The sequence below is a fragment of the Pelophylax lessonae genome (assembly GCF_965119305.1).
Source record: "Pelophylax lessonae genome assembly, chromosome: 5".
In the NCBI taxonomy this organism is placed as follows: domain Eukaryota; kingdom Metazoa; phylum Chordata; class Amphibia; order Anura; family Ranidae; genus Pelophylax; species Pelophylax lessonae.
Genome location: NC_138772.1, coordinates 266,150,484 through 266,176,566, shown reverse-complemented (window position 1 = coordinate 266,176,566; position 26,083 = coordinate 266,150,484). Strand labels below are relative to the sequence as shown.

Sequence of the window (26,083 nt, the reverse complement as noted above, 5' to 3'; positions counted from 1 at the left end):
CTCTGACAATGTATTATAACTGAGAGGTAACCTGTGTTTACACATCAAAATATCTGTCTAGAGTTGGACTGTAAGGCCCTTTTCACATGGGCGATCCAATCCGCCTGTCAGTTTTTCAGGCGGACCTGATCGGATGCTCCATGCATCCCTATGGGGCAGCAAGTGTCAGCGGAGACATCTCCGCTGACACCCACTGCTATCCGATCCTGTCCGTGAAATCCAGACGCATGGAAACCCTATTTTCCATCCATCTGGAGGATCGGATCGGATGAGAACGGACAGGCGGTCCATTCTCATCAGATCCCCCCCATAGAGGACAGCAGGGATCTGACAGCTCCGTCTCTGCACACAGAGCTGTCATCCACCTGCTCAGCGGGGATTGGCGGATCGATCCCCCGCTAAGCAGAACGGATTCCGTTGGGCAGTGCGCCCGTGTGAAAGGGGCCTAATACACATTGTCATGTACTTTATCCACTTGAGGAAGGAAAACATTTCGACACGCACCATGAACTGAAAATATATGCAGAAATCTAACAGACTGATCCCACTCCTACTAGGGACAACTGGCTGAATCTATAAAGACCTGTCCACGGATACAGTGGTGATCAAAAGTTTGGGCACCCCAGGTAAAAATTTGTATTAATGTGCATAAAGATGCCAAGGAAAGATGGAAAAATCTCCAAAAGGCATCAAATTACAGATTAGACATTCTTATAATACATCAACAAAAGTTAGATTTTATTTCCATCATTCACACTTTCAAAATAACAGAAAACAAAAAAATGGTGTCTGAAAAAGTTTGGGCACCCTGCAGAGTTAATATCTTGTACTGCCCCCTTTGGCAAGTATCACGGCTTGTAAACGCTTTTTGTAGCCAGCTAAGAGTCTTTCAATTCTTGTTTGAAGTATCTTTGCCCATTCTTCCTTACAAAAGTCTTCCAGTTCTTTGAGATTTCTGGGCTGTCTGTCACGCACTGCTCTTTTAAGGTCTATCCATAGATTTTCAATTATGTTGAGGCCAGGAGATTGTGAAGGCCATGGCAAAACCTTCAGTTTACGCATCTTGATGTAATCCCCCGTGGATTTCGAGGTGTGTTTAGGATCATTATCCATTTGTAGAAGCCATCCTCTCTTTAACTTCAGCCTTTTCACAGATGGCATCAAGTTACCATCCAAAATTTGCTGAAATTTTATTGAATCCATTTTTCCTTCTAGTCGTGAGATGTTCCCTGTGCCACTGGCTGCAATACAACCCCAAAGCATGATTGATCCACCCCCATGCTTAACAGTTGGACAGAGGTTCTGTTCATTAAATTCTGTGCTCCTTCTTCTCCAAACGTACCTTTGCTCATTCCGGCCAAAAAGTTAAATTTTAACCTCATCTGTCCACAGAACTTGTTTCCATAATGCATCAGGCTTGTCTATATGTTCATTTGCAAAGTTCAAATGCTGATTTTTGTGGTGAGGAAGTAGAAGAGGTTTTCTTCTGATGACTCTTCCACGAAGACCATATTTGTACAAGTATCTCTTTATAGTGGAATAGTGTACCACACCTCCAGTGTCTGCCAGATCTTTCTGGAGGGATCGTGCAGTCAAACGTGGGTTTTGAATATTTTTCTCACAATCCTGCGAGCTGTTCTGTCTGATATTTTTCTTGGTCTTCCAGATCTTGCTTTAACTTCCACTGTTCCTGATGACTTCCATTTCTTAATTACATTCCGAACAGAGGATATTGACATCTGAAAACGCTTTGCTATCTTCTTATAGCCTTCTCCAGCTTTGTGAGCGTCAACTATTTTCAGTTTCAGTTTTCTAGAACACTGCCTAGAAGATCCCATGGTGCTGATTGTTGGGCAAGGTCAGATGAGTCTGGGCATTTAAAACCTTTGAGATTGACATCACCTGGTCTTCTCAGACGATGATTGAGAACAATCCATGACACTGGCAGGTCTCAGCCTTGCAAAGGGGGCAGTGCATGCTATAAATTCTGCAGGGTGCCCAAACTTTTGCAGATGCCATTTTTTTGTTTTTTTAATTTTAAAAAGTGTAAACGATGGAAATAAAATCTAACTTTTGTTGTCATATTATAAGAATGTCTAATCTGTAATTTGATGCCTTTTGGAGATTTTTCCATCTTTCCTTGGCTTCTTTATGTACATTGAGTGAGGGAGAAGAAAGGTTTGAGTAGGGCGCTACCTGTTAGAGCAGTGTTATTAAAAATAAGGGGGTAAAAAACCCCATACAGATTGTATGTGCACAGAAGAAAGTTAGTCCCAGTGCTCAGTGAAGTGCTGTGTGAGACTAAGTGATAGGGGTAAACAATAAGTTTCCCTTAGAAATAAAGTGCTCGGTGCAAATGTATGGTGTAGATCACTGCTCATATAAAACCAGAAATAAAATTAGTGCACAGAATGTGATAAAACATTTAATGCCTATGGCAGTGCATTAAAACCACATATGGATAAAACAACTGGCCCGCTCCAGTAGACGTCTTGATGATGAAACGCATAGGGCGGAGCTACATACGCCATACGTCACTTCCGGTTTAGCGATTGTGGAGCCGTGGAACGCAGAAGCGGAAGCATCCCGGCGTCCCCGTTCTGTTTGACAAGCTGAAGTGATCGGTCCGACCGTAAGTCTCTACTTGTGCTTGCGTTCATTACATGATTGTATACTACGCCATTGGGGTCCTTGTCTCCTCTGTTTAAGCACCACAGATTGAAGCACTTTGGAGGGAGGTCGCTCCCAGTGTGTCCTGCTTAAAACTTGAAGGAACCCCGGCAATAATCCCTTCTGAGGCTCTTCACATACCTGGCCCAGAAAAGGGAACAGGGTGAGAGTGTTACCCATTGGTTTCACCATTTTAACACACCAACTCACCATCACCTCACCTTTTAAAAAACACTTATTCACGGTTTTTATAGCACTGGAAAAAGTGTTTTTATATTGTGTTTTGTTTATTGTCATTAAGGATTTTAAACAATCTTATGCACCACCGTTGTTTTAATGCACTGCCATAGGCATTAAATGTTTTATCACATTCTGTGCACTAATTTTATTTCTGGTTTTATATGAGCAGTGATCTACACCATACATTTGCACCGAGCACTTTATTTCTAAGGGAAACTTATTGTTTACCCCTATCACTTAGTCTCACACAGCACTTCACTGAGCACTGAGACTAACTTTCTTCTGTGCACATACAATCTGTATGGGGTTTTTTACCCCCTTATTTTTAATAACACTGCTCTAACAGGTAGCGCCCTACTCAAACCTTTCTTCTCCCTCACTCATATTGCACCCCTGTTTTTCAGGGGTGGGTTTGTGGCTGCTTACACCTGTTCATACGGTTAGCATTTTCCATATTTAAGATATTCCATAGCGCTGGTCACTTTCGTGTTTTCATTTATGCACATTAATACAAAATTTTACCTGGGGTGCCCAAACTTTCGATCACCACTGTACATATGGCTGATCCCACAGAGTCTATTTTTAAAAAAACACCACTCCCTGGGAATTCCCCAATCTACTTAAATTAGTTGGGTACAGCTCTCACAAAATAGGTATATTAGTCCTTCAGGGACAGAAAATGTATAGATAAAAAAAATGTAAATGTGTATAACGTGTACTTCTTTGCAAGTAAAGAAAAGGACAAGATGAAGAAAAAGATATGGAGAATAGGAGAAAGAGAATGGCGATAGAATTACTTTGCGACCTGATGTTAGCTAAGAATGATACATTTTTTAGATGAAATTATATAAAATTGTAGTCTTAACAATGACCTGTGCTTATCACAAGCATAATTTTTCTCATTTGTTTTTAACAGTTTACAAAATACTTGCTGCATGCATCTATTTAAATTCAAATACTACCTTCTAACATTACCTGTGATGTTATAAACTGTTATTTTCTTAAAGGTGAAGTAAACATTCAGGGGCGGACTGAGCGGTCGGGCACTTCGGACGTGGTCCGAGGGCCCGGCCGGTTAGAGGGCCCGCCGCCCAGTACAGAATTAATTCACCCGATGTTGTCTGAGAGACAACATGGGGCTATTGGGGGGCTACGTATGTGGGAATAGGGGAGGGGCCCGGCAGTCGGCGCTGAGAGGAGGGGCTCGGCGCTGCCTACTTCACAGATGCAGGGCAGAGAGGCAGCCTCAGCTAAAAGACTCCGCCCCCTCTCTTCAGCCGTCAAGACATGGATCACTGGACCCTGAAAAAAAATCTCTCCTTCCATCTGGGCGGTGGGCAGAGAGAGACAGGAACCGCCTCCAGTTCATCAGCACATAGAGACAATCGCCGCTGAACTGGAGGGTGAGATGAGCGGGAGTCCGGGGAAGAGCCTGAGCCGATCTAGACCAGGGGGAGGAGCCTAAAACCGAGGGGGAGGAGCCACGTGAGACACGGGGGAGGAGCCTGAAGATGAGGGAGAGGAGCCTGGAGACGAGTGAGACCAGGGGGGAGGGGCGCAGTGGCACTGATACCACCACAGATGAAGATTTCTCAATACCATCTCTGGAAGGTAGGGCATACAAACTGTTTTTATCTTTATGCTGTCAGAATCTGGCTGTAAATATTATTGTACCAGCTGCCCCTTGTGCCATGCCCGCAGTCTCTGACTCCCCCATGTGCCATGCCCGCAGTCTCTGACCACCCATTGTGCCATGCCCAGAGTCTCTGACTCCCCCATGTGCCATGCATGCCATCTCTGACTCCCCCATGTGCCATGCCCGCAGTCTCTGACTCCCCCATGTGCCATGCATGCCATCTCTGACTCCCCCATGTGCCATGCCCACAGTCTCTGACTGCCCCTTGTGCCATGCCCGCAGTCTCTAACCACCCATTGTGCCATGCCCGCAGTCTCTGACTCCCCCATGTGTCATGCCCGCAGTCTCTGACCACCCATTGTGCCATGCCCGCAGTCTCTGACTCCCCCATGTGCCATGCCCGCAGTCTCTGACTCCCCCCATGTGCCATGCCCGCAGTCTCTGACTCCCCCATGTGCCATGCCCGCAGTCTCTGACCACCCATTGTGCCATGCCCGCCGTCTCTGACTCCCCCATGTGCGATGCCCGCCGTCTCTGACTGCCCCTTGTGCCATGCCCGCAGTCTCTAACCACCCATTGTGCCATGCCCGCAGTCTCTGACTCCCCCATGTGCCATGCATGCCATCTCTGACTTCCCCATGTGCCATGCCCGCAGTCTCTGACTCCCCCATGTGCCATGCCCGCAGTCTCTGACCACCCATTGTGCCATGCCCGCAGTCTCTGACTCCCCCATGTGCCATGCCCGCCATCTCTGACTTCCCCATGTGCCATGCCCGCCGTCTCTGACTCCCCCATGTGCCATGCCCGCAGTCTCTAACCACCCATTGTGCCATGCCCGCAGTCTCTGACTCCCCCATGTGTCATGCCCGCAGTCTCTGACCACCCATTGTGCCATGCCCGCAGTCTCTGACTCCCCCATGTGCCATGCCCGCAGTCTCTGACTCCCCCATGTGCCATGCCCGCAGTCTCTGACTCCCCCATGTGCCATGCCCGCAGTCTCTGACTCCCCCATGTGCCATGCCCGCAGTCTCTGACCACCCATTGTGCCATGCCCGCCGTCTCTGACTCCCCCATGTGCGATGCCCGCCGTCTCTGACTGCCCCTTGTGCCATGCCCGCAGTCTCTAACCACCCATTGTGCCATGCCCGCAGTCTCTGACTCCCCCATGTGCCATGCATGCCATCTCTGACTTCCCCATGTGCCATGCCCGCAGTCTCTGACTCCCCCATGTGCCATTCCCGCAGTCTCTGACCACCCATTGTGCCATGCCCGCAGTCTCTGACTCCCCCATGTGCCATGCCCGCCATCTCTGACTGCCCCTTGTGCCATGCTCGCAGTCTCTAACCACCCCTTGTGCCATGCCCGCCGTCACTGACCTCCCCTTGTGCCATGCATGCAGTCTCTGACCACCCATTGTGCCATGCCCACAGTCTCTAACCACCCCTTGTCCCCTTATGCCACGCCCGCCGTCACTGACCGCCCCTTGTGCCATGCATGCAGTCTCTGACCACCCATTGTGCCATGCCCACAGTCTCTAACCACCCCTTGTCCCCTTATGCCATGCCCGCCGTCTCTGACCGCCCCTTGTGCCATGCACGCAGTCTCTGACCACCCATTGTGCCATGCCCACAGTCTCTCACCACCCACTGTGCCATGCCCGCAGTCTCTGACTTCCCCATGTGCCATGCCCGCAGTCTCTGACCACCCATTGTGCCATGCCCGCAGTCTCTGACTCCCCCATGTGCCATGCCCGCCATCTCTGACTGCCCCTTGTGCCATGCTCGCAGTCTCTAACCACCCCTTGTGCCATGCCCGCCGTCACTGACCTCCCCTTGTGCCATGCATGCAGTCTCTGACCACCCATTGTGCCATGCCCACAGTCTCTAACCACCCCTTGTCCCCTTATGCCATGCCCGCCGTCACTGACCTCCCCTTGTGCCATGCCCACAGTCTCTGACCACCCACTGTGCCATGCCCGCAGTCTCTGACCACCCACTGTGCCATGCCCGCAGTCTGACTTCCCCTTGTGCCATGCCCGCAGTCTCTGACTGGCCCTTGTGCCATGCCCACAGTCTCTGACCGTCCCTTGTGCCATGCACGCAGTTTTTGACCGTCCCTTGTGCCATGCTTGCAGTCTCTGACCACCCCTTGTGCCATGCTTGCAGTCTCTGACCACCCCTTTTGCCATGCACGCAGTCTCTGACCACCCCTTGTGCCATGCCCACAGTCTCTGACCACCCCTTGTGCCATGCCCACAGTCTCTGACCACCCCTTGTGCCATGCCCGCAGTCTCTGACCACCCCTTGTGCCATGCCCACAGTCTCTTACCACCCCTTGTGCCATGCCCACAGTCTCTTACCACCCCTTGTGCCATGCCCACAGTCTCAAATCATCCCTTGCGCCATGCACGCAGTTTTTGACCGCCCCTTGTGCCATGTATGCAGTCACTGACCGTCTCTTGTTCCATGTTTGCAGCCCCTGATCTTCTCTTGTGCCATGTATGCAGTCTCTGATCATCTCTTCTGCCATTGATGCCGTCTCTGACCACCTCTTTTTGCCATGTATGCAGTCACTGACCATCTCTTGTGCCATGTCCTCAGTCTCTGACCATCTCTTGTGCATTGTATGCAGTCTCTGTGGACAGTAATGTAAGGGGGAGCTCTATGGACTCTTGTGTAAAGGGGGCTGTGGTGACCAGAGACTCTTTACATCAGAGTTTTCCTTTACACCAGAGTCCGCAGCCTCTTACATCAGAGTCCTTAGAGTTCTCCTTTACATCAGGGTCCACAATGTTCTCTTTTACGTCAGGGTCCGCAGAGTTCACACTTAACACAATATATAGCTTAAATATTGATATTTGCACTGTTTTGCACTGAAATTAGCCATTTTATGTAATTTTTTGAATTGTCTGTAAAAAAAATGGCTCAGTTAGTAAATTTCATGCGATTCTGTCTTGTAATTTTTGGACACCCTCTCAGTAAATTTCACTCAGGGGGGTTGGCAACACTGCACCCCATTATAGTGCCTCCTCCCTCAACTGTGTATCCTGAGTACTGCTTGCCCATCTCCTGCGCCTGGGCCTGGCATAGCAGGTGCCGCCAGATAGAGGGGAGGGAGAAGAGCAGACACACGTCCGCTCTCCTCCCCTTCTTCTGGAGGCGGGATGTGGGTGTGGCTGGAGGTGGGATGTGGGTGTGGCTGGAGGCGGAGCAAGGGTTGGCTGGAGGCGGAACATGGGTGGGGCCTGGAAGGGGGGCCCTAATTTTTTTTGCCCGGGGGCCCTGAGGGTTCTCAGTCCGCCCCTGTAAACATTCATACAATAGATGCCACCAGGGTGCTGTGGGACCGTCTCTGGAGTGTTTTGGAAAGGACAGGGGAATGGGAGTTCATCTTGTATGGAAGTTTACTTACCATTTACTAGTCTTGCATGAAATGAAACGTTTTTAGAGTTACACCCTTAATCTGCTTGTGGAAATGTTAATTTATTTTATTTTTAACAGATTTGTTTTTTTTTTTGTTTTTTTTTAGTACATATTCACTTACAACTGTGCTATGCATATGAACCAACAACCTTCCATATCTAATCAGTATCTACTTAGATAATTAACATGAGAGATGGAATCAGGTCAGGGCCAAATTGCCGAAGCACAGCAAACTATTATATTTGACCATCCAAATACAAATAGGATTGTCCTACCCCTATTCAAATTTGGTAATACACCCCCAAACATTGTTTCATACTAATGAACTTTTTTTAAGACTAATCTGTGAACACTGCATGTACATTTAGCCTGGGCAAATGTAACCAAAAACAAATATTAATCAGACTAGTTTCTCTCCTGGTTGAATGTTATTTTCATGCACAATAGAGTGAATTAGGAAAATAATCATTGTAACTTAGTATTTATTTCATATGAGTGTCAGCTTCATCTAGTTATTCTTCTGTCTCAGGAATAACTATCAACTTGGAGAGAAAAATGCCTAGCTACTATAATTTTTTGCTTACATTTGAATAGAACAAATGTACATGCAGTTTGACAGGATGAATAGCTCTGCATTTCTTTTATAAATACTCCCCAATGTGTTACATGTTTAAAGTGTAACTAAAGGCAAGATTTTTTTTTCATTTTGGATAGCGTAGGGGAGGGTATAATCCCTGTCAGTTTTTTTTTTTTTTTTGTTGCCATTTAGATTCTATTTGGGAGATTTACCTTCACTTCCTGTCCCATAGCCAAACCAGGAAGTGAGAGGAATTCTGGTGTGTCACCAGAACTAGTGTCCCTATTGTAAGCTTTATCTTTTACCTCTATTTGTGTACTTTTGTCAACCCAAAATTTGGGATTTTCTTTTACTTTCAATGATAACAGTAAACAGGACAAATAGAGAGTGTGAAATACCTGTGATATTAATCTCCCTAACAGGGGCCCAGACAAAATTAAAAACTAACAGGTGTTCTAATCCCTTTCCACTCAATCCAAAGCTGAAAAAAAAAAAAGTTTTGCTTGTAGCTATACTTTTACCAATTATGGGTTAAAATTCTCTTAGTAGCACTGATCTAACGTTTAAGTTATCTGACTATCAAAGTTTTTTTTTCCCCAATAAAAGGCTGTCTATAAGCTTGTTAAAAAATATATTGTAACAGAAATGTAAAAAAAAAAATTGAAAAAGGTACGCACTTCTAGTTGCTGTTCCTTCTCATCGAGAACCTCCTTTTGACATCGCAGGAAATCTGACAGCATTTTGGTCAGCTGTTTTCGGTCATCTATTTCTGCTGCTAGTCTGCCATTATAATCTGCAAGCAGCATGCAAGCATCATCCACCATCTTTGCAAGTTGATCTCCAGAAGCTTTATCTAAATAGTCAAAAAAAGAAACATTTTGCATAAATCCAGGAAGAGTCCTTAAAGAATACTTGGTATTGAAATAATCCAATGCTCACCAGTAATCTTGTTCAGAAGTGACACATCTTGTACTTCTATTGGCAATGAGCCTATCCTCTGATGCACAGCTGCATCTCCAGAAGCTGCATTTTCCAGTTCCTGCAGGGCCCGTATAAGATCTGTAGTCTGGAACAAAAAAGGAGCATTTTTAGCTTTTAAAATACACCATATACAGTAGGATTTTGATTCTAAAGCAGTATTAAACCAATATTCTTACTAAATAATGGTGTATATTAGATTAAATCAAGCAACGCTTTGACAGATACTGTGCGATTTACAGTTTAGATACCTGCATACATCTAGGCTTTATTAACACATAGAGCCTAACTGCAATAACTTTTGGGAAATCAGAAAGAGATAAGCATTTGTAAAGACTGGCAGATAGGAAACTGAACAAAATATGTGATGGCTGATGGCTGTTAAAAGGCTAACAAGATTCTGGGTTGCATGAACAGTAACGCAAATGCAATTTTAACACTGTATATAGTTACTGACCACAGCTATAAAGCAGTGTGTAATCTTTGGCTCCTATTTAAAACAAGAACATAAGGAAACTTAAAATGGAAGTAAAGGCCTCTTCATGATTTTTACCTACAGGTAAGGCTTACCTGTAAGTACAGTAAATATCTCCTAGATGTGCACTGTTTAGCAGATATTAGGTTAGCAGCGCCGGCGCATGTTCACTATGCTCTTAATGGACGGCATGCCGTCTATGGAGAGCCATGCCGCAGGTGTGACTCCCGTGTGCATGGGCAGGAGTAACGTCATCGCAGGTCAGCCAGTCACGTGGCCACAGCCCGCGTACCCGAAAGAAAGGTCGGGTGAAGATGGAAGCCCCGGGGAGCCGTGACAGTGCTCTGCTGAAGGGCTTTGTTTTGCGGTAAGTCCTTCAAAATGTTCTAGTATGTGGTGCATACTAGCACATTATGTACTTAACTTGCAGGGAGAAGATTTTTTGTTTTCTTTTTTTGCAGTTCACTACCACTTTAGGCTGACCACACACTGTAAGAATTCGCTCATTCAGCCCCACAGACTGAATTGGAGAAATTTGTAAATTTCTGCATCCTCAATAAACAGTGTTGATGGAGGAATCTCCCAGTGGTGGCTATTGCCGGCACCTGCAGCTGTCAAAATACTCAAACAGGGGCTGCATCTGATTGGATGTTTTGCCCGACAATTTTCTGCATAGCTAAAGCTGACAGAATGTTGTGTTGTAAGGATCTGGAGTGGAACTCAGCATATTGGACCATCTCGAAAGAGGCAACCATCAGTCCCAGGACTCGCATTCAGAAGTGAAGAGTCGGTCAGACTCCTTGACTAAGTCCAAGTCTGGGAGTGGAGAATTTGAAGTTTCCCTAGAGGAAGGAACATTATAGGTCAAGAAGTGTCTAGAATAAGACCCAGACATTTTTTTTTTTTCCAAACAAGTTTATTAAAGTATAGGGAAGGTACAAGGTTCAAAAATATTGCAGTTACAACAACAAGGAGGTAAATTACATGGGTTACATTTAAAAGTAAGGCAAAATATGGCAACTTTTCATGCTTAATTCGGGAAGACAATTAGAGGTGGATGTATTGAGTGTAATGGGAAGATTGATTTGTAGGTAAGTATATTAGCAAATTATAGTTAACTGATATTTTGTCAAGACCCAGATATTTTAACCACTTGCCGACTGAGTACGGTAGTACTACTGCGGCAAAGTGGTTCGTTATCGTCTGACGACGTAATATTAACGTCGTCAGACACTCCCCTTCTGGGCGGCGCTTGCGCGCCGCCGGAGGCTCGCTCCCGCTGTTTTCATTCACAGCGGGAGTTGGGAGTCGGGCGCTCTGCCCCGATCGCCGGGGATCTAGTGTGGAGATCCGCCCGCCTGTGTAAACACAAGCGGGCGGATCTCCATAGTGACAGGGAGTGACAGATCGGACTGTTCAGCATAGCTGGACATCCGATCTGTCCATGACTCACTCAGTCACCTCCCCCCCTACACGTCAGTAAGCACCAGGCATACATTAACCCCTCCCTCTCCAATAAATTTAACCCCTTCCCTGCCAGTGTCATTTTTACAGTAACAGTGCATATATATAGCACTGATTACTGCAGTAATGTCACTGGTACCCCCAAAAGTGTCAAAAATGTCAGTCAAGGGTCCGATCTGTCCGCCGCAATGTCGCAGTCCCACAAAAAAAAAAAAAAAAAAAAAATCGCAAATCGCCGCCATTACGCGTTTAAAAAAAAAACACCAAAAATGACAGAAATCTTTCCCTTTGTTAGTAAACGCAATAACTTTTGCGCAAACCAATCAAAATACGCTTATTGCGATTTTTTTTTACCAAACATAGGTAGCAGAAAACAAATTGGCCAAAAATTTTTTAAAAAATTGGTTTTTACATCTTTTTTGGGGGGAATTTCATATAAAAAAATGTTAAAAATATTGTTATTTTTTCAAAATAAACGCTCTTTTTTTGTTTATAGCGCAAAAAGTAAAAATCGCACAGGTGATCAAATAGCACCAAAAGAAAGCTCTGTTTGTGGGAAAAAAAGGACGTAAATTTCGTTTGGGTACGGCGTCGCACGACCGCGCAATTGTCAGTTGAAGTCGCACAGCGCCGAATCGCAAAAAGTGGCCTGGACGGAAGACAGCAAAATCCTCCGGTGGTAAAGTGGTTAAGTGAGGCGTTAGTTCCAGGATGGAATTTCAGGACCCAGACAAACCACTGCAAAGCCTGAGTGGGCATGGCTTCATAGTCCACTAACATCTTTTCGAAAATATCCCACAATGGGAATTCCCTTGGAGAACAGCAATGCCAGCACCTTGGTGAATATTTGAGGTGCAGAATATGACGGACTCCAGATACCCGGACTGGGTATCGCTGCCAAGAAGCTGCTTCCTAAGCTCTGGAACACGAGACCCGTGAATCTGGCTATAGTTACCCCAAGAACTAGGCAATACCAGTTTTGGAACAAAACAGAATAAGAACTGTTTATTGAACAAGAATACAGGCGTTTTATACACTTGAGAAGTATGTCAGTCACTACATGAACAATATCCCAAATATTTACCCAATACATCACACAATGGTTTAGATAAAGAGGTACAGCTGACACAAGGCTGATCCCATCATAAAGGATCGTTTAAGAGTTAACCAAAATAGTCACCAGACAGAAACAATAGCTGAATGGGAATAGACACCCAGACAATGTTTTGATTAATCAGGATCTCACTCCAGGGAACACTGCCGGCATCAAACTCATAAAGTGCAACACACATTATTACAAGTATAAACACATCCCCACAGTAGACAATAGGTGAGTTAATTATTACAATTAGCAATGTGTGGAAGACAGGTGGTTAAGCTGATAATATTAGTATCTGTTATGAGTCTGACTGTGTGGAGCAGTCCTTATTGATAATGTGCCATCTAGGCCTTTAGCATGGTTACCGGGCCTAGAGTCCCAGAGTCTGTGTGTCTTGGGGAGACATGGACTTGAATCCATAGTAACATTACTCCAAGGCCCCCCCCCAGCATACACCTGACAAAGAGTAGTGTTTCTTTAAAAGTCAGGGCCCATAGTCAGTAGGCAAGAGGCTAGCCTGCAGTCCTCTCCAAAAGCCTCTGTACTGCGTGAGTTTTTCACACAGAAGACAGACCGAATGGCAGAACAACAAACTAAAAGCTCAAATGATCCACAGCAAAGTAAATAAATTGGAAGATGGGGACATGCAGGTATGCATCTTTTATACCCACAGAGTACAGTGCGGTGATTAAAGTAGGAGTGGGGGCGTGCAGGTGCATGAAAAAGGGGTAAAGGTATGGCGATTAGATAGCTATGTAGGGGAGATAATGAGAGCAAAGGTGGGTTGTGCAGACATGATGAGGACATTGAGGTTGTGTTTGCTTTGGGAAAATGACTATACCTCACGCATGCACAGTAGTGGCAGGAAGGTAATAAAATTGTGTTACTACTAGGCATGTGCATTAAAACCTAACCATTTCATTGCTACTGATGTACTGTGTGTCATTCATCAGCAGCGGCGGTGTGAACACAAACTGCCTACTGTTACTGCAGTTCACTTCCACAAGTGCAGTAATATGCCATCCCCGAAATGTGTTCCAGGCTTATCTGTCCCTCCAGGAAACTTGTGACATCCATGGTGGAAGTTAGCAGATAGGGTGGAGGAAGCCAAGCGAACATCGGTTTGCTGATCTCTCCTACCTAGAATAAACCTTGAAGTGACAAGCTTCTCCTCACTTCTGGTTTTAGCTACGTCATTCCCCAGCCGTTGTGACTAGGGAAGAAGTTAATGGAGCACAATCTGTGCTACTTTAGCATTAATAGAGTGCAGGGGTGGCACTGAAGCTACATATACTTTGTCCCAACTTTCTAGGTTCGCTGTAAGACTGGATGTGGTATCAAATAGGGCAACCTCTGTTGCACAGCTGTCTGACAAGGCAGCTAGCTAGGGCAAAGCAAGGCAGAGGGAGCAGAGGCAGTAAACAAAGTATCTGCACAGACACATATATATATCTTTGGTGAGACACAGTTTCAGATACCTGGTTTAGGCAGCCAATAGACGATTAATTTTTTTTTTTCAACCAGCGGGTATGTAATAATGACTTAATTCTCCCATCCACACACTCGATGTGGATGGGGGAATCCCCCTGCTGTGCCTTTATAGTCTGACCGTAAGGAGATTTCCCCACTATCAGAATACACTGCACTGATCGAGCGTCAAAAATCTGACAGGGCAGTTGCACAGTCAAATGGTAGATGCACTTCTGCACAACCACCCACCGCATACATAGATTGAAATTTGGCCTGTCCCTGCTGAGCTGGACACATTTCGATCCATGTATGGCTGGCTTTAATGCTACGCTGCAAATACAAACCTGAACAGCTGAATCGAAATCTAAAATAAGTTAATTTTGACACTGATGGTAGCAACACGTCTCAAAAAATTGAGACAGGGCTATCGAGTGAGTGGTGCTAACAAGAAGAACTTGAAAAACATTTTGCAACTAATTAGGTTAATTGGCAACAGGTCAGTAACATGACTGAGTATAAAAAGGGAATCTTAGGGAATAAGAGGGGTTGATTTAATTAAACTGTAGAGTGCAAAATCTGGTGCAGCTCTGCATGGAAAACAATCAGCTTCCATGTTTTTGTTTGTCAAAGCTTAATTGAACAGGCTGAACTTAGAAGCTGATTGGCTACAATGCACAGCTGTACCAAATGTCACACTCTCTAGTTTTAGTAAATCAACCCCAGAGTGTCTCAGAAGTAAAGATGGGCAGAGGTTCACCAATCTGTGAAAAGCTGCATCTAAAAATTGTTGAACAATTTCAGAATAATGCTTTTCAACATAAAATTGCAAAGACTTTATCTTATATATGAGGGGAGGCCAATAAGTTCTTACCCTCACCATGATCTATATTTGCTAGGGATCTGAAATCTGCAGGGGAAACTGTTACTGACACCTTTCCAAAAACAGCAATGAGTGGAATGTGCACAAAGCCTTTTGGACCTGTACTACAAAGATGAGGAGGGCTTTTTAAACAGATTAGTGACCATGGATGAAAGCTGGGTATATCTATTCTATATGATCCTGAGATTTAAAAAAATGAGTATAATTTGGAAACATGCTTCATCGCCCACGCCCAAAAAGGCTAAGGTGCAACATTCATCCAGCAAGCTCATGTTGTCAGCTAGTTTTCCTCCAAATCTGCATACTTCTACGCAGATGGTATTAAAGGTCTGTTCCACAGATGTGAGAAATGTGTACCCATAGGAGGTGGATATGTAGAGAAGGAAGAGTCAGTGGACTAAATTTCAGATCCCTAGCACATCTGGATCTTGGTGAGGGTAAGAATTTATTGGCCTCCCCTTGTAAATATCTAAATATCATTATCTAAATATCATCAAAAGATTCCAAAAATCAGGAGAAATCTCTGTGCGCACAGGTAAAGGCCAAAACGCAATTTTGAATGCCTGTTATCTTTAGGCCCTCACACAGCACTGCATTAAAAACAGGCATGATTCTGTGATGGCCACCACTGCATGGGCTCAGGATCACTTCCAAAAATCACTGTCTGTCAATACAGAAGGCCGTTCCATCCAAAACATGCAAGGTAAAGCTCTATCATGCAAAGAAGAAGCCATATCTGAACATGATTGATACAAGAATGTTTGTCTTCTCTGGGCCGAAATGATCTGTTGCAAAGTGAGAAAGTGTTCTGTGGTCAGATTAATCTAAATTTGACATTCTTTTTGGCAAAAATGGGTGCCGCGTCCTCCAGACTCCTTTTACCTTGTTATCAATGCTCAGTTCAAAAGCCTACATCTCTGATGGTATGGTAGTGCAATAGTGTGTATGGAATGGGCAGCTTGCACATCTAAAAAGGCACCATCAATGCTGAAAGATATATTCATGTTTTAGAGAGGGACTTGCTCTCATTGAGATGATGACTTTTTCAGGAAAGGCCACCTTATGGTCCTGCACTGCCTCAGTTATACCATGCAGTAGTTCAGCATTGGTTCAATTAGTTAATTTACTACTACAATATTTATACAAATTGTAGCTGCAATGATGGATGTGCTCCCTCTGGTGGCAGTGGTCTGTCTGGTCCAGGGAGCTGCGATATACTATAGGGAAAGTTTCTTCCCTTGCTGTCCCCTCCCCTCCTGGGGCGGAGCCACCTGTATATATCGGCAACACGCCTCCTGACCAACACGTGCAACGCCGGTCCCGGTGTCTGCACATATCGGCGGGGAACACACATCAGTGGCTGTGGTTGCCAGCAGGCGCTGGCTACCTCCACTGGACAGACATGTGCTGGCAGGCGCATGTCTATCCTGCATACCACACACATGGTGTTCTGGGACTGGATCTACTTGCTCATGATGCAGGTAATCAGGTGAGGACCTTACCTATGAATGTCCCCATGCATATCACGCTTTGACTAATTTCATATGTGGTTCTGTCCCAACTTTTTTTAGATGTATTGCTGCCATCATATTCAAAAGTACCTTATATATTTCTAAAAATAGTACATTTTCAAGTTTACACATTTGAGGTTTTAGATTTTCTTCGGTGAAGAAATATGAGTTTACGAGATTTGAAAATCATTGCATTCGGTTTTTAATGTAGATTTTACACAGAGTCCCAGCTTTTCTGGAATTGGTATTGTATGTATAGATTACATAACTATGGAAGGGGGTGGGTAAAGTGTATGTTAACATTTACAATGAGCCTTCCATTTTGCCCCTTTTGGTCTGTTAAATATATTAAGTAGGGAAATGCTATGAACCACTGTCAGCTTTTTATTATTGTGTGTGTGTCTGTTGCAGATTTTCCCTCACTTCCTGTCTGGTAAAAGGTTGTTCCCAGAACAGAGGGGGCAAGAGAAATCCCTTCCTCATTATATTCAAAATCAAAAAAGAAAAGAAAAAATAGGCTATAGATAAGTATTAATGGTCATTAAAAGCAGTGTCACCAGTTACACTGTATGAACATTTGTAATGTAGTCAGTGTCTGTTATCTTCCGCTTTCCAAAATCCTTCGCATATACATCAAAATAGGTTGTAAAGTAGAAGGGGTTTGGGTCAGTAGGTCAGCTACATCATACAGACAATTTACTCAGCATAAAATACTGTATATGTAAATTAAGTGGACACATTTAACACCTGCAATTAAAATACTTACTTGTATAGGAAAACAGATAACTTGTTTACCTTGTAGTTTACTCGTTGTATATAATAGTGTAGCGCAGTCTAATAGCAATAAATAGCAATCTTTTTAAAAACCAATAATAATAAAAACATATAATGAATAAAAAGAAGTTCATAAGGTGGTAAAAAGACGGTAAAAACAAAGTCCACTAGTGATCCGGTGAATAGACAATAAGTGTGACTTCAGTGCTCATAAGATCCCATCACCCGGCATTATCTGCCTCTCACCTCCAGAACTTGACCCCACAGGGTCAAAAAGCATGAAGCAATCTCCACGATGTAAAGCCAATGAACTCAGTACACCGGACTACAGCCTCCAGCAAACGCCTGCACTGATGACTTATGGGGTAAAAGGAACACCTTCCCAATCCACTCCGAATCATAAAAATAGAAGGAAACAATCTAGTGCTCTCTGTTGCGGCAATAACACTTTATTTTGCTCAAAAATATTGCACTTACATGGATCCCGAATATTGCAGGCATAGATAAGGAGAGCGAGCAGCGTGCTGGATGGTGCCTGGTTCCTGGTTCCCGAGTAGTTTGTTGGCCGTAGGACCGTGTGACCAATCCCCCGTACGCGTTACGTCAAGTCGTAACGCGTACGGGGGATTGGTCACACGGTCCTACGGCCAACAAACTACTCGGGAACCAGGAACCAGGCACCATCCAGCGCGCTGCTCGCTCTCCTTATCTATGCCTGCAATATTCGGGATCCATGTAAGTGCAATATTTTTGAGCAAAATAAAGTGTTATTGCCGCAACAGAGAGCACTAGATTGTTTCCTTCTATTTTTATGATTCGGAGTGGATTGGGAAGGTGTTCCTTTTACCCCATAAGTCATCAGTGCAGGCGTTTGCTGGAGGCTGTAGTCCGGTGTACTGAGTTCATTGGCTTTACATCGTGGAGATTGCTTCATGCTTTTTGACCCTGTGGGGTCAAGTTCTGGAGGTGAGAGGCAGATAATGCCGGGTGACGGGATCTTATGAGCACTGAAGTCACACTTATTGTCTATTCACCGGATCACTAGTGGACTTTGTTTTTACCGTCTTTTTACCACCTTATGAACTTCTTTTTATTCATTATATGTTTTTATTATTATTGGTTTTTAAAAAGATTGCTATTTATTGCTATTAGACTGCGCTACACTATTATATACATATTTTTTGAAGGTGTTGGATTACCCTTGAGTGTTAGCTGCTGGTCTTATGTCTTTGTTTATTCAGCGCTGAATCTTCTCTATATATATTTCATACTAGTTTACTCGTTACCTATGTTTCAAGGCAACAGCCATTTCTTAAAAAAATGGATTTTTGTCACACCGTAAAATCCTTTTCTCTGAGGTTCACTAACAGACACAGCTTCAAGACTTCAGACAATTGGGACTCATGCTCTTGCTCTCTAGCTGTAGGACTAGGCAGTAACTTTTTTGGTTACGCCCCTGGGGCCGTCCCAGAGGGTATACCATCACTAAGTCAATGATTACATGGCGCTCTCTGATGTTGGTGGGTGGCATAGCATGAGGTAAAGCGGTAAAAATATAGAAAGTAGAAAATGGGTAAAAAAATATAAAAAAGGATGAGGTGGAAGGGAGCCCACGAAAAGTGGCTGCCAGCTGGAGCAAGGAGAGGCTCTGAGAAAAATAAACAGAAAGAAAGCAGCGCCAGCTTAGTGAAGCATAAGGTTTATTAATACAAAAAAAAAAAAAACACGTAGTGACTTACTCTTAGGTAAGTAAAGGCCAATACGGTAGGTTAATGGGATCATCCATCTTCTTGTCCTGGATACCATTGCAGAAAGGAGGGGTGCGGGGTGTCGGTGGTGCATGGAGGCTGTTGTGTGGCAGCCTGTCTGATGGTGCTGTGGTGATGGAGGACTCTCAGTGGGGCTCCACTTCATACTTCCTGTTAGCCCGACATCACTTCCTGTGAGGCGGAGGGAAAGATGGGCGTTGCTAGCTTTCGGAGCATCCGTGCTCCTTCATTAGGCGGCCAAACATAGCTAACCAGCTAACAACAGGAGCTCAACTAGGAACAACTGGAGCTCACCACCAGAAAAAAATGTCACCCTCAAGAACCGGAAGACTCTGCAATCACAGCCTGCAAAACCTTACAGCCAAACGCTGCATCAGAAGATGCAAGTACATCCACTTTATAACATTGTGTGAATGTGTGTACAGATGACCAAGTAGCCGCCTTGCACACCTGAACCACTGATGCCTGATGATGGAAGGCCTATTGAGGCACTAAGCGCCCTCGTAGAATGCGCTTTAACAGGGAAAGGAGGAACCTGATCCTTAATGGAAGAGGCCTGCACCACCGTCTGCCTGATCCACTTGGAAATGGTCGCAGCAGATGCGACCTGCCCCTTACGAGGTCCATCCATAAACAAAAACAAAGAATCAGATTTCCTAATCGGTTCAGTCACCGACAGATAAACCCGAATCGCTCTTACCACATCTAAGAAATGTAAAGCAATTTCCTTAGGATGTTTAGGCTTAGAACATAGGGACGGTAGCACAATGTCATCATTCAAATGAAACAAGACAACCTTAGGAAGGAACGCCTGACAGGGTCGTGACACCACTTTGTCCCTATGAATAACCAAGCACCGCGATCGCCTTCTGCCGTAACAAGGCCAACACTGGGGCCAAAACCTTTGTGAACAGTCGAGAACCTGAAGCGAGACCAAAGGGTAACACCACAAATTGAAAGTGCTCCTCGTCCACGGCAAAACGAAGAAAACGCTGATGCTGGACATATCTTGGGATATGAAGGTAAGTGTCCTTGAAAACGATAGAAGCCATCAAATCTCCTTGATGAAGGAAAGCTACTACTGTGCGGATGGACCCATTTGTCCTGAATGAGCAAGGTCCACGGATCCTGAAAAACCTGAAGACGTCCCCCCCACCCCAGATGCAGATGAGTGTGCCCCTTCAGGCTGGGGAAGGCTTGTCTGCGGAACCAGACGCACCCGCTCTTGGAGCCTCCCGCAAGTTACGGTGATCTGGAAGCCCTTTTCCTGCGATCCAGATGGACAAAAGGGCCACTTGTGAGCTGAAAATAAGGGACCCCTCTTATGGTGAGGTTCCTTGCCCTTAGCAGCCTGTGGAAGCGAAGTACTCTTGCCTCCCGTAAGGCCCTTCATGATCTCTTCCATAGAAGCATCGAACAAACGGTCACCTACAAAAGGAAGATCAGTCAGTACGTTTTTAGAAGCCTGGTCAGCTGACCAGTACTTCAACCAGACCATGTGGAGAAGAATCACCACCATCACAGAAACCCTGCCGGCCAGGGGGGCGGCATCAAAGAATGCATCACAAATATACTGTACCCCTTGGATCAATTGATCCACCAGCTCAGATGGGGGTTGACTCCCCTCCAGACCCTGGCGCAAAATCTTAGGCCATTCCATTAAGGTCTGGGATACCAAGGTGATAGCAAACACCGGTCTTATAATTGAACCAGCCACAGTGAAAAGGTACCGGACTAAAGCCTCCGCTCTTTTGTCCACAGGGTCCTTAAAAGATGGGGAATCTTCCACCAGCAAAAGTGTGGTCTTATTCAGCCTGGAAACCTGAGAGTCCACCGATGGTGGAACTGTCATTTTCTTCAGAAGAGACTCCTCAAAATTCTTCGGTATTCCAACCATGCGTTTCAGGGAACCCCACTGACTAGTGACAATCTCATCAAAATAGGCAGGAAAGGAAAAAACCTTGTTCACCTTGGAAGATTTGCAGGTGCCAAATTGCACCGTCGTTGCCGACTCAGCGGCAGCGGAGTCCTCCAACTTTAAAGTTTCCCGCACTAATACAATCAGGGTCTCCACCAGCGCTTTTTCATGCGCGGCTGCAGAGGAGGAGGACTCATCCTCACTATTATAGCACTCAGCGTGGGTGGACGCAGACCCAGTGGGCTGACTCTTGTCCGCAGAGGGTCATGCAGCTTCCAGGAGTAAATCGGGTGGTGAAACGAGCGCCCCAGGCTCCATGAACATAAAGGGTTAAGCGGTACCGCTGCTTGAGCAAAGACAATTTTTTTTTTTTTAAATGAGAGGCCCCTTCCCCCTGTGCACCGCTGTAGCACTACAAGAAGCAGCGCACCTGTGGCGCTGTAGACAGCAAGGAAGGATAGTGTACCCCCAGAGACTCACCAATGGTCTGAAAAATGCCAAAACGATCTGCCACACTGCTGGAAAGAGGAAACACTGATCTGACACTAGAGGCCCCCTCAGCCTCAGCACTGTCTCAGACTACAGGAAAATGTCCGCCAATGTAAGTCTATGGGGAAACCAAAAACATGGCCGCCGAACCGGGAAGCACAGAGACCACAGAAAAAATGGCGTTACCACCCGGCGCTGCACGGAACCCAGCACCCCACTGGACCACAGGGAAAAAATTTACAAACCTCCCCACAGCACTAAGGTACGGACACTCCCTAACCGGGACCGACAGCAGTATCCCCCACCGCTCCACCAGGCCAGCACCATGTAGCCCCCCTACCCATTTTCATCCATGCCCCTATCCAGGGGCGGGGGACAGGTGAGGGCATCCAACTTTAAGGGGGAACCCCGCGAGGAGGAGGGGGAAGCACAAGGGGGGGGGGAGACACAGGGGGGCCCACCCCAACAATTCCGCAGGAAAGGAGGGGGGACACTAATCACCATACCATGGTTACCAGGCGGGCGCCACTCCAAGCAGTTCACCGCACTATCTTGGAATGGGGGTGCTGCGGCCTGAGGTACGCTGCAACTCTGGTCGTGATGGTATACCCTCTGGGACGACCCCAGGGGCGTAACCAAAAAGGTTTTTGCCTAGTCCTACTCCTACAAAGCAAGAGCATAAGCCCCAATGGTCTGAAGACTTGAAGCTGTGTCTGTCAGTGAACAAAAGAGAAATTCACATTATTTCAGTATGCAGCCCACAAAATTACTAGAAACAAGTGGCTCACTGCAAGATAAAAAGTAGAATTCCAGGAAAACAGGCTAAATACAAATTTGAAATGCATATTTGTTTACTTGTTTTTTATAGTAAAATGATTTAGGATTTGTTTATGACCTCTGGATCACCTCAATACTAAATAAACAAAGTTGATAATTCTAAGGCTGGATTTAGAGGGGCAAAATAGAAAACTGCACTGCTAAAACTAGTAAATGAGCACATTTCCAGCCTGGCTGTGCAAGTGCAATGTGTGTAAATCATTAGACTGGATGTACAGAATGACCTATCCTTTTTCACGAAAAACCGTAAAAATGTTTTTAACCACTTAAGGACCGGTCCTATTTTTGACACATTTTGTTTACAAGTTAAAATCAGTATTTTTTGCTAGAAAACTACTTCGAACCCCCAAACATTATATATATTTTCTTAGCAAAGACTCTGGAGAATAAAATGGCGGTCATTGCAATATTTTTTGTCACGCGGTATTTGCGCAGCGGTCTTTCAAACGCCATTTTTTTTTTAAAATTACGAAAAATTACATTTCACTACATCTAAAAAAAACGAAACAGTAAAGTTAGCTAATTTTTTTTCTATATTATGAAAGATGATGTCAGGCCGAGTAAATAGATACCCAACATGTTACAGTTTAAAATTGCGCACACCCGCGGAATGGCGACAACCTACGGTCAATAAAAATCTCCATAGGTGACAATTTAACATTTTTTAACGGTTACCAGTTTAGAGTTAGAGTGTAGTTTTTTTTTTTTTAATTATTGCTCTCGCTCTGGCGATTGCGGCAATACCTCACGCGTGGTTTTAACCGATTTCATTTGCGGCGCGACTTCAGTATGTGTTTTCTTTCGTGCGCGAGCTCACGGCGACGGGGGCGGCTAAAATTTTTAATTTTTTTTCCTATTTATTTAATTATTTTTTTTTAATTTTAACACAGGTTTTAAAAAAAAAAAAATCTGATCACTTTTATTGCTGTCACAAGCAATGTAAACATCCCTTGTGACAGCAATAGGCAGTGACAGGTACTCTTTATGGTGGGATAGGGGGTCTAAAAGACCCTAGACCCCTCCACTACACTTCCATGTATTCAAAACGTCGAAAACTGCATTTTTTAATACACTCAATTTTAAATCTGCCGCCTTTAGCAGCTGCGTAACCCGGATGTGACGTCATGGACGCCGGCTCCGGGTTACGTCATCGGAGACCCGATCAAAGCCGCCGGCTGGTTGCTCAGGTTGCCCGGTGGGACGGGAGACCTGGGCAGAGCCGCGGAAGGCGGCGAGAGGACGTCCCCTCCCGCTAGCCAGGTTAACGGCCGAGCGGCTCCTGAGCCGCATCGGTTGTTACTGCCATAAAGCCGACCGCTGGCTCTAAAAAAATGGTACCGGAATGATGCCTCTAGCTAGAGGCATTATCCCGGTACAACCACTTAATGTCAGCCGACGTAGGTCTACGTCAGTTTGCGTTAAGTGGTTAAAAAGTACTTTTAGCAATCTTCCTGGAGTTATGATTTGATTGATTCTACAAAATGTGGAAAAGGGAATAAATGTGTTGGCTATACTTCTCCTATGGGTCACAGGAGTGCAAACAGTTCTGCACCACTGTGACCCGTTTTTAGCCAAAAGTGGGCTGAAGCCCACTGTCGGCCAACGTTACAGAGCCGGTGGAAGGCTCTGGAAAGATTCCAACCATATGGTCGCGATCCACCCAGCAGCTGGCACCTGGCTAAGCCTCTTAGCGAATCTCTGAGAGCCTGAGTCAACCCCTCCCCCTCCACAGCCCAGCATTCCACGGCGCACTGCTCAGAGCGGAGGGGGAGAACTGAGCAATCAGTGGTGTTTGAACGCTCAGTTCTCACTACAGAGCCAGTGGGGGATCGATGCTGCATCCACCTAGGTGAGTATAAATGTTTTTGTTTTTTTGCTTTTTGGGAAAGCCATACTTCTCTTTCAAAGTTGCCCCTACATGGGCTGTTCAGGCCACATCTGACTGGCTGCAGACAGATGATCTGCAACAGATCAGGATATCCACAATCGCAGCCAGGTCTGAAACAAATTGTCATTTGACAGTGGAAAAAATGGATTTTTGTAAGAACTTACCGTAAAATCCTTTTCTCTTAAGCTCATTGACAGACGTAGTCTTCTTGATTCTCAAGAGCTGGGTTATGTTGTCTCCGCAGGAGTAGGACTAGGCAGAATGACAAAACGGTCTGGCTCCACCCTAGGGGGCAGTCCCTGAGGGTATATCCTCCCTCTCTCTGCTACAGGGAATCAGTTCTGTTTAAAGCAGTACAGAGAAATTAACCCAACCCAACTCAATGATAGAGGGGCGGGTACTACGTCTGTCAATGAGCTTAAGAGAAAAGGATTTTACGGTAAGTTCTTACAAAAATCCATTTTTCTCTATCGCTCATTGACAGACGTAGTCTTCTTGATTCTCAAGAGCTGGGACATCCAGAAGCAGTGCAACAAATGAGGGGTGGGATTGACAAAATCAAATCCAATCTAGTAGGCCCAACCGGTGCCAAACTAGAAGTTTTAAAGGCTCATTATAAACAAAGAATGAGACTAAAAGAAAAAATTTTCCAACGGAAAAAACCCTCGAGGTAGACCACTGGTCTCCTCAAATTGCGGCCTGCAAAACCTTGCGGCCAAATGAGGCATCAGACGATGCCATTACATCAACTTTATAATGTTTAGAGAAGGTATGCACCGACGACCAGGTAGCCGCCTTGCACACCTGGACCACTGACGCCTGATGGCGAAAGGCCCATGACGCACTAAGTGCCCGAGTGGAGTGCGCCTTAACAGGGAACGGGGGCTCCCGACCCTTAATAGAATAAGCCTGCACTACCGTCTGTCTGATCCATCTGGAAATGGTCGCGGCAGATGCAGGCAACCCCTTCTTGGGTCCATCTGGGATCACAAAAAGTGAATCCGTCTTGCGAAACGAGTCCGTCGGTTTCAAGTATACCCTGATCGCCCGGACCACATCCAAGGAGTGTAACGCAAACTCCCGAGGATGACTGGGCTTAGGACACAGGGAAGGTAATACAATTTCTTCATTCAGATGAAATTCTGAAACCACTTTTGGTAGGAAGGATGGATTCGGACGAAGAACCACCTTATCTCTATGAACCACCAGATATGGTGAACGACAAGATAATGCGGCCAGTTCTGACACCCTGCCTGCAGAAGTAATAGCCACCAAGAAGGCCACCTTCTGGGACAGCGTGGGTAGAGGAATCTCCCTAATATCTTCAAAGGGAGGTTTCTGAAGAACCGACAACACTAAATTAAGATCCCAGGGGGGTAACGGCGCGTGCACTGGCGGAGCCAGATGTCGCACCCCCTGGATGAAATTCCGCACCAAGGAATGAGTAGCCAAAGGCTTCTGAAAGAAGATGGCTAATGCTGAGACCTGGCCCTTGATAGTACTCAAGGCCAGTTTCTGCTCAACCCCTTGTTGCAGAAAAGCCAATATTCGACTAATCGAATAAGACCGAGGACGGAACCCCAAAGGTTCACACCATGCAATGTAGGACTTCCATGTGCGATGATAAATCTTTCTGGAAGTCGCTTTCCTTGCTTCAACTAGAGTAGGAATAACTGAAGCTGACAAACCTTTGTCCTTCAGCACCTGGGTCTCAATAGCCAGGCCGTTAAAGCCAGCGATCGTAAAGCAGGATGGAAGATCGGTCCCTGAGACAGTAGATCCTCTCTGAGAGGAAGTCTCCACGGGATGTCCGCCACCAGTCTGACCATGTCGGCGTACCAAGCTCGACGAGGCCAGTCCGGAGCTACCAGGATTACTGGGATTCCTTCCTCCTCTACCCTGCGAAGAAGTCTTGGCAGTAACGCGAGAGGAGGGAAGGCATATATTAGCTGGTATTGCCCCCACGGGGCGATCAGTGCGTCTGCG

The 26,083-nt window shown here is 45.6% G+C and overlaps 1 protein-coding gene across 1 annotated transcript in view; it reads right to left on the bottom strand.

Annotated features, from left to right (window-relative positions):
• The window catches only part of RPRD1A (regulation of nuclear pre-mRNA domain containing 1A), a 145,802-nt gene that overhangs the window by 38,827 nt on the left and 80,892 nt on the right, over positions 1 to 26,083 (bottom strand). The window contains exons 5-6 of the mRNA XM_082259865.1: positions 9,485 to 9,611; positions 9,223 to 9,398 (exon numbers count right to left, since the gene is read on the bottom strand). Coding sequence (XP_082115991.1) covers positions 9,223 to 9,398; positions 9,485 to 9,611 — 303 coding nt within the window. The remainder of the gene's footprint in view (positions 1 to 9,222; positions 9,399 to 9,484; positions 9,612 to 26,083) is intronic.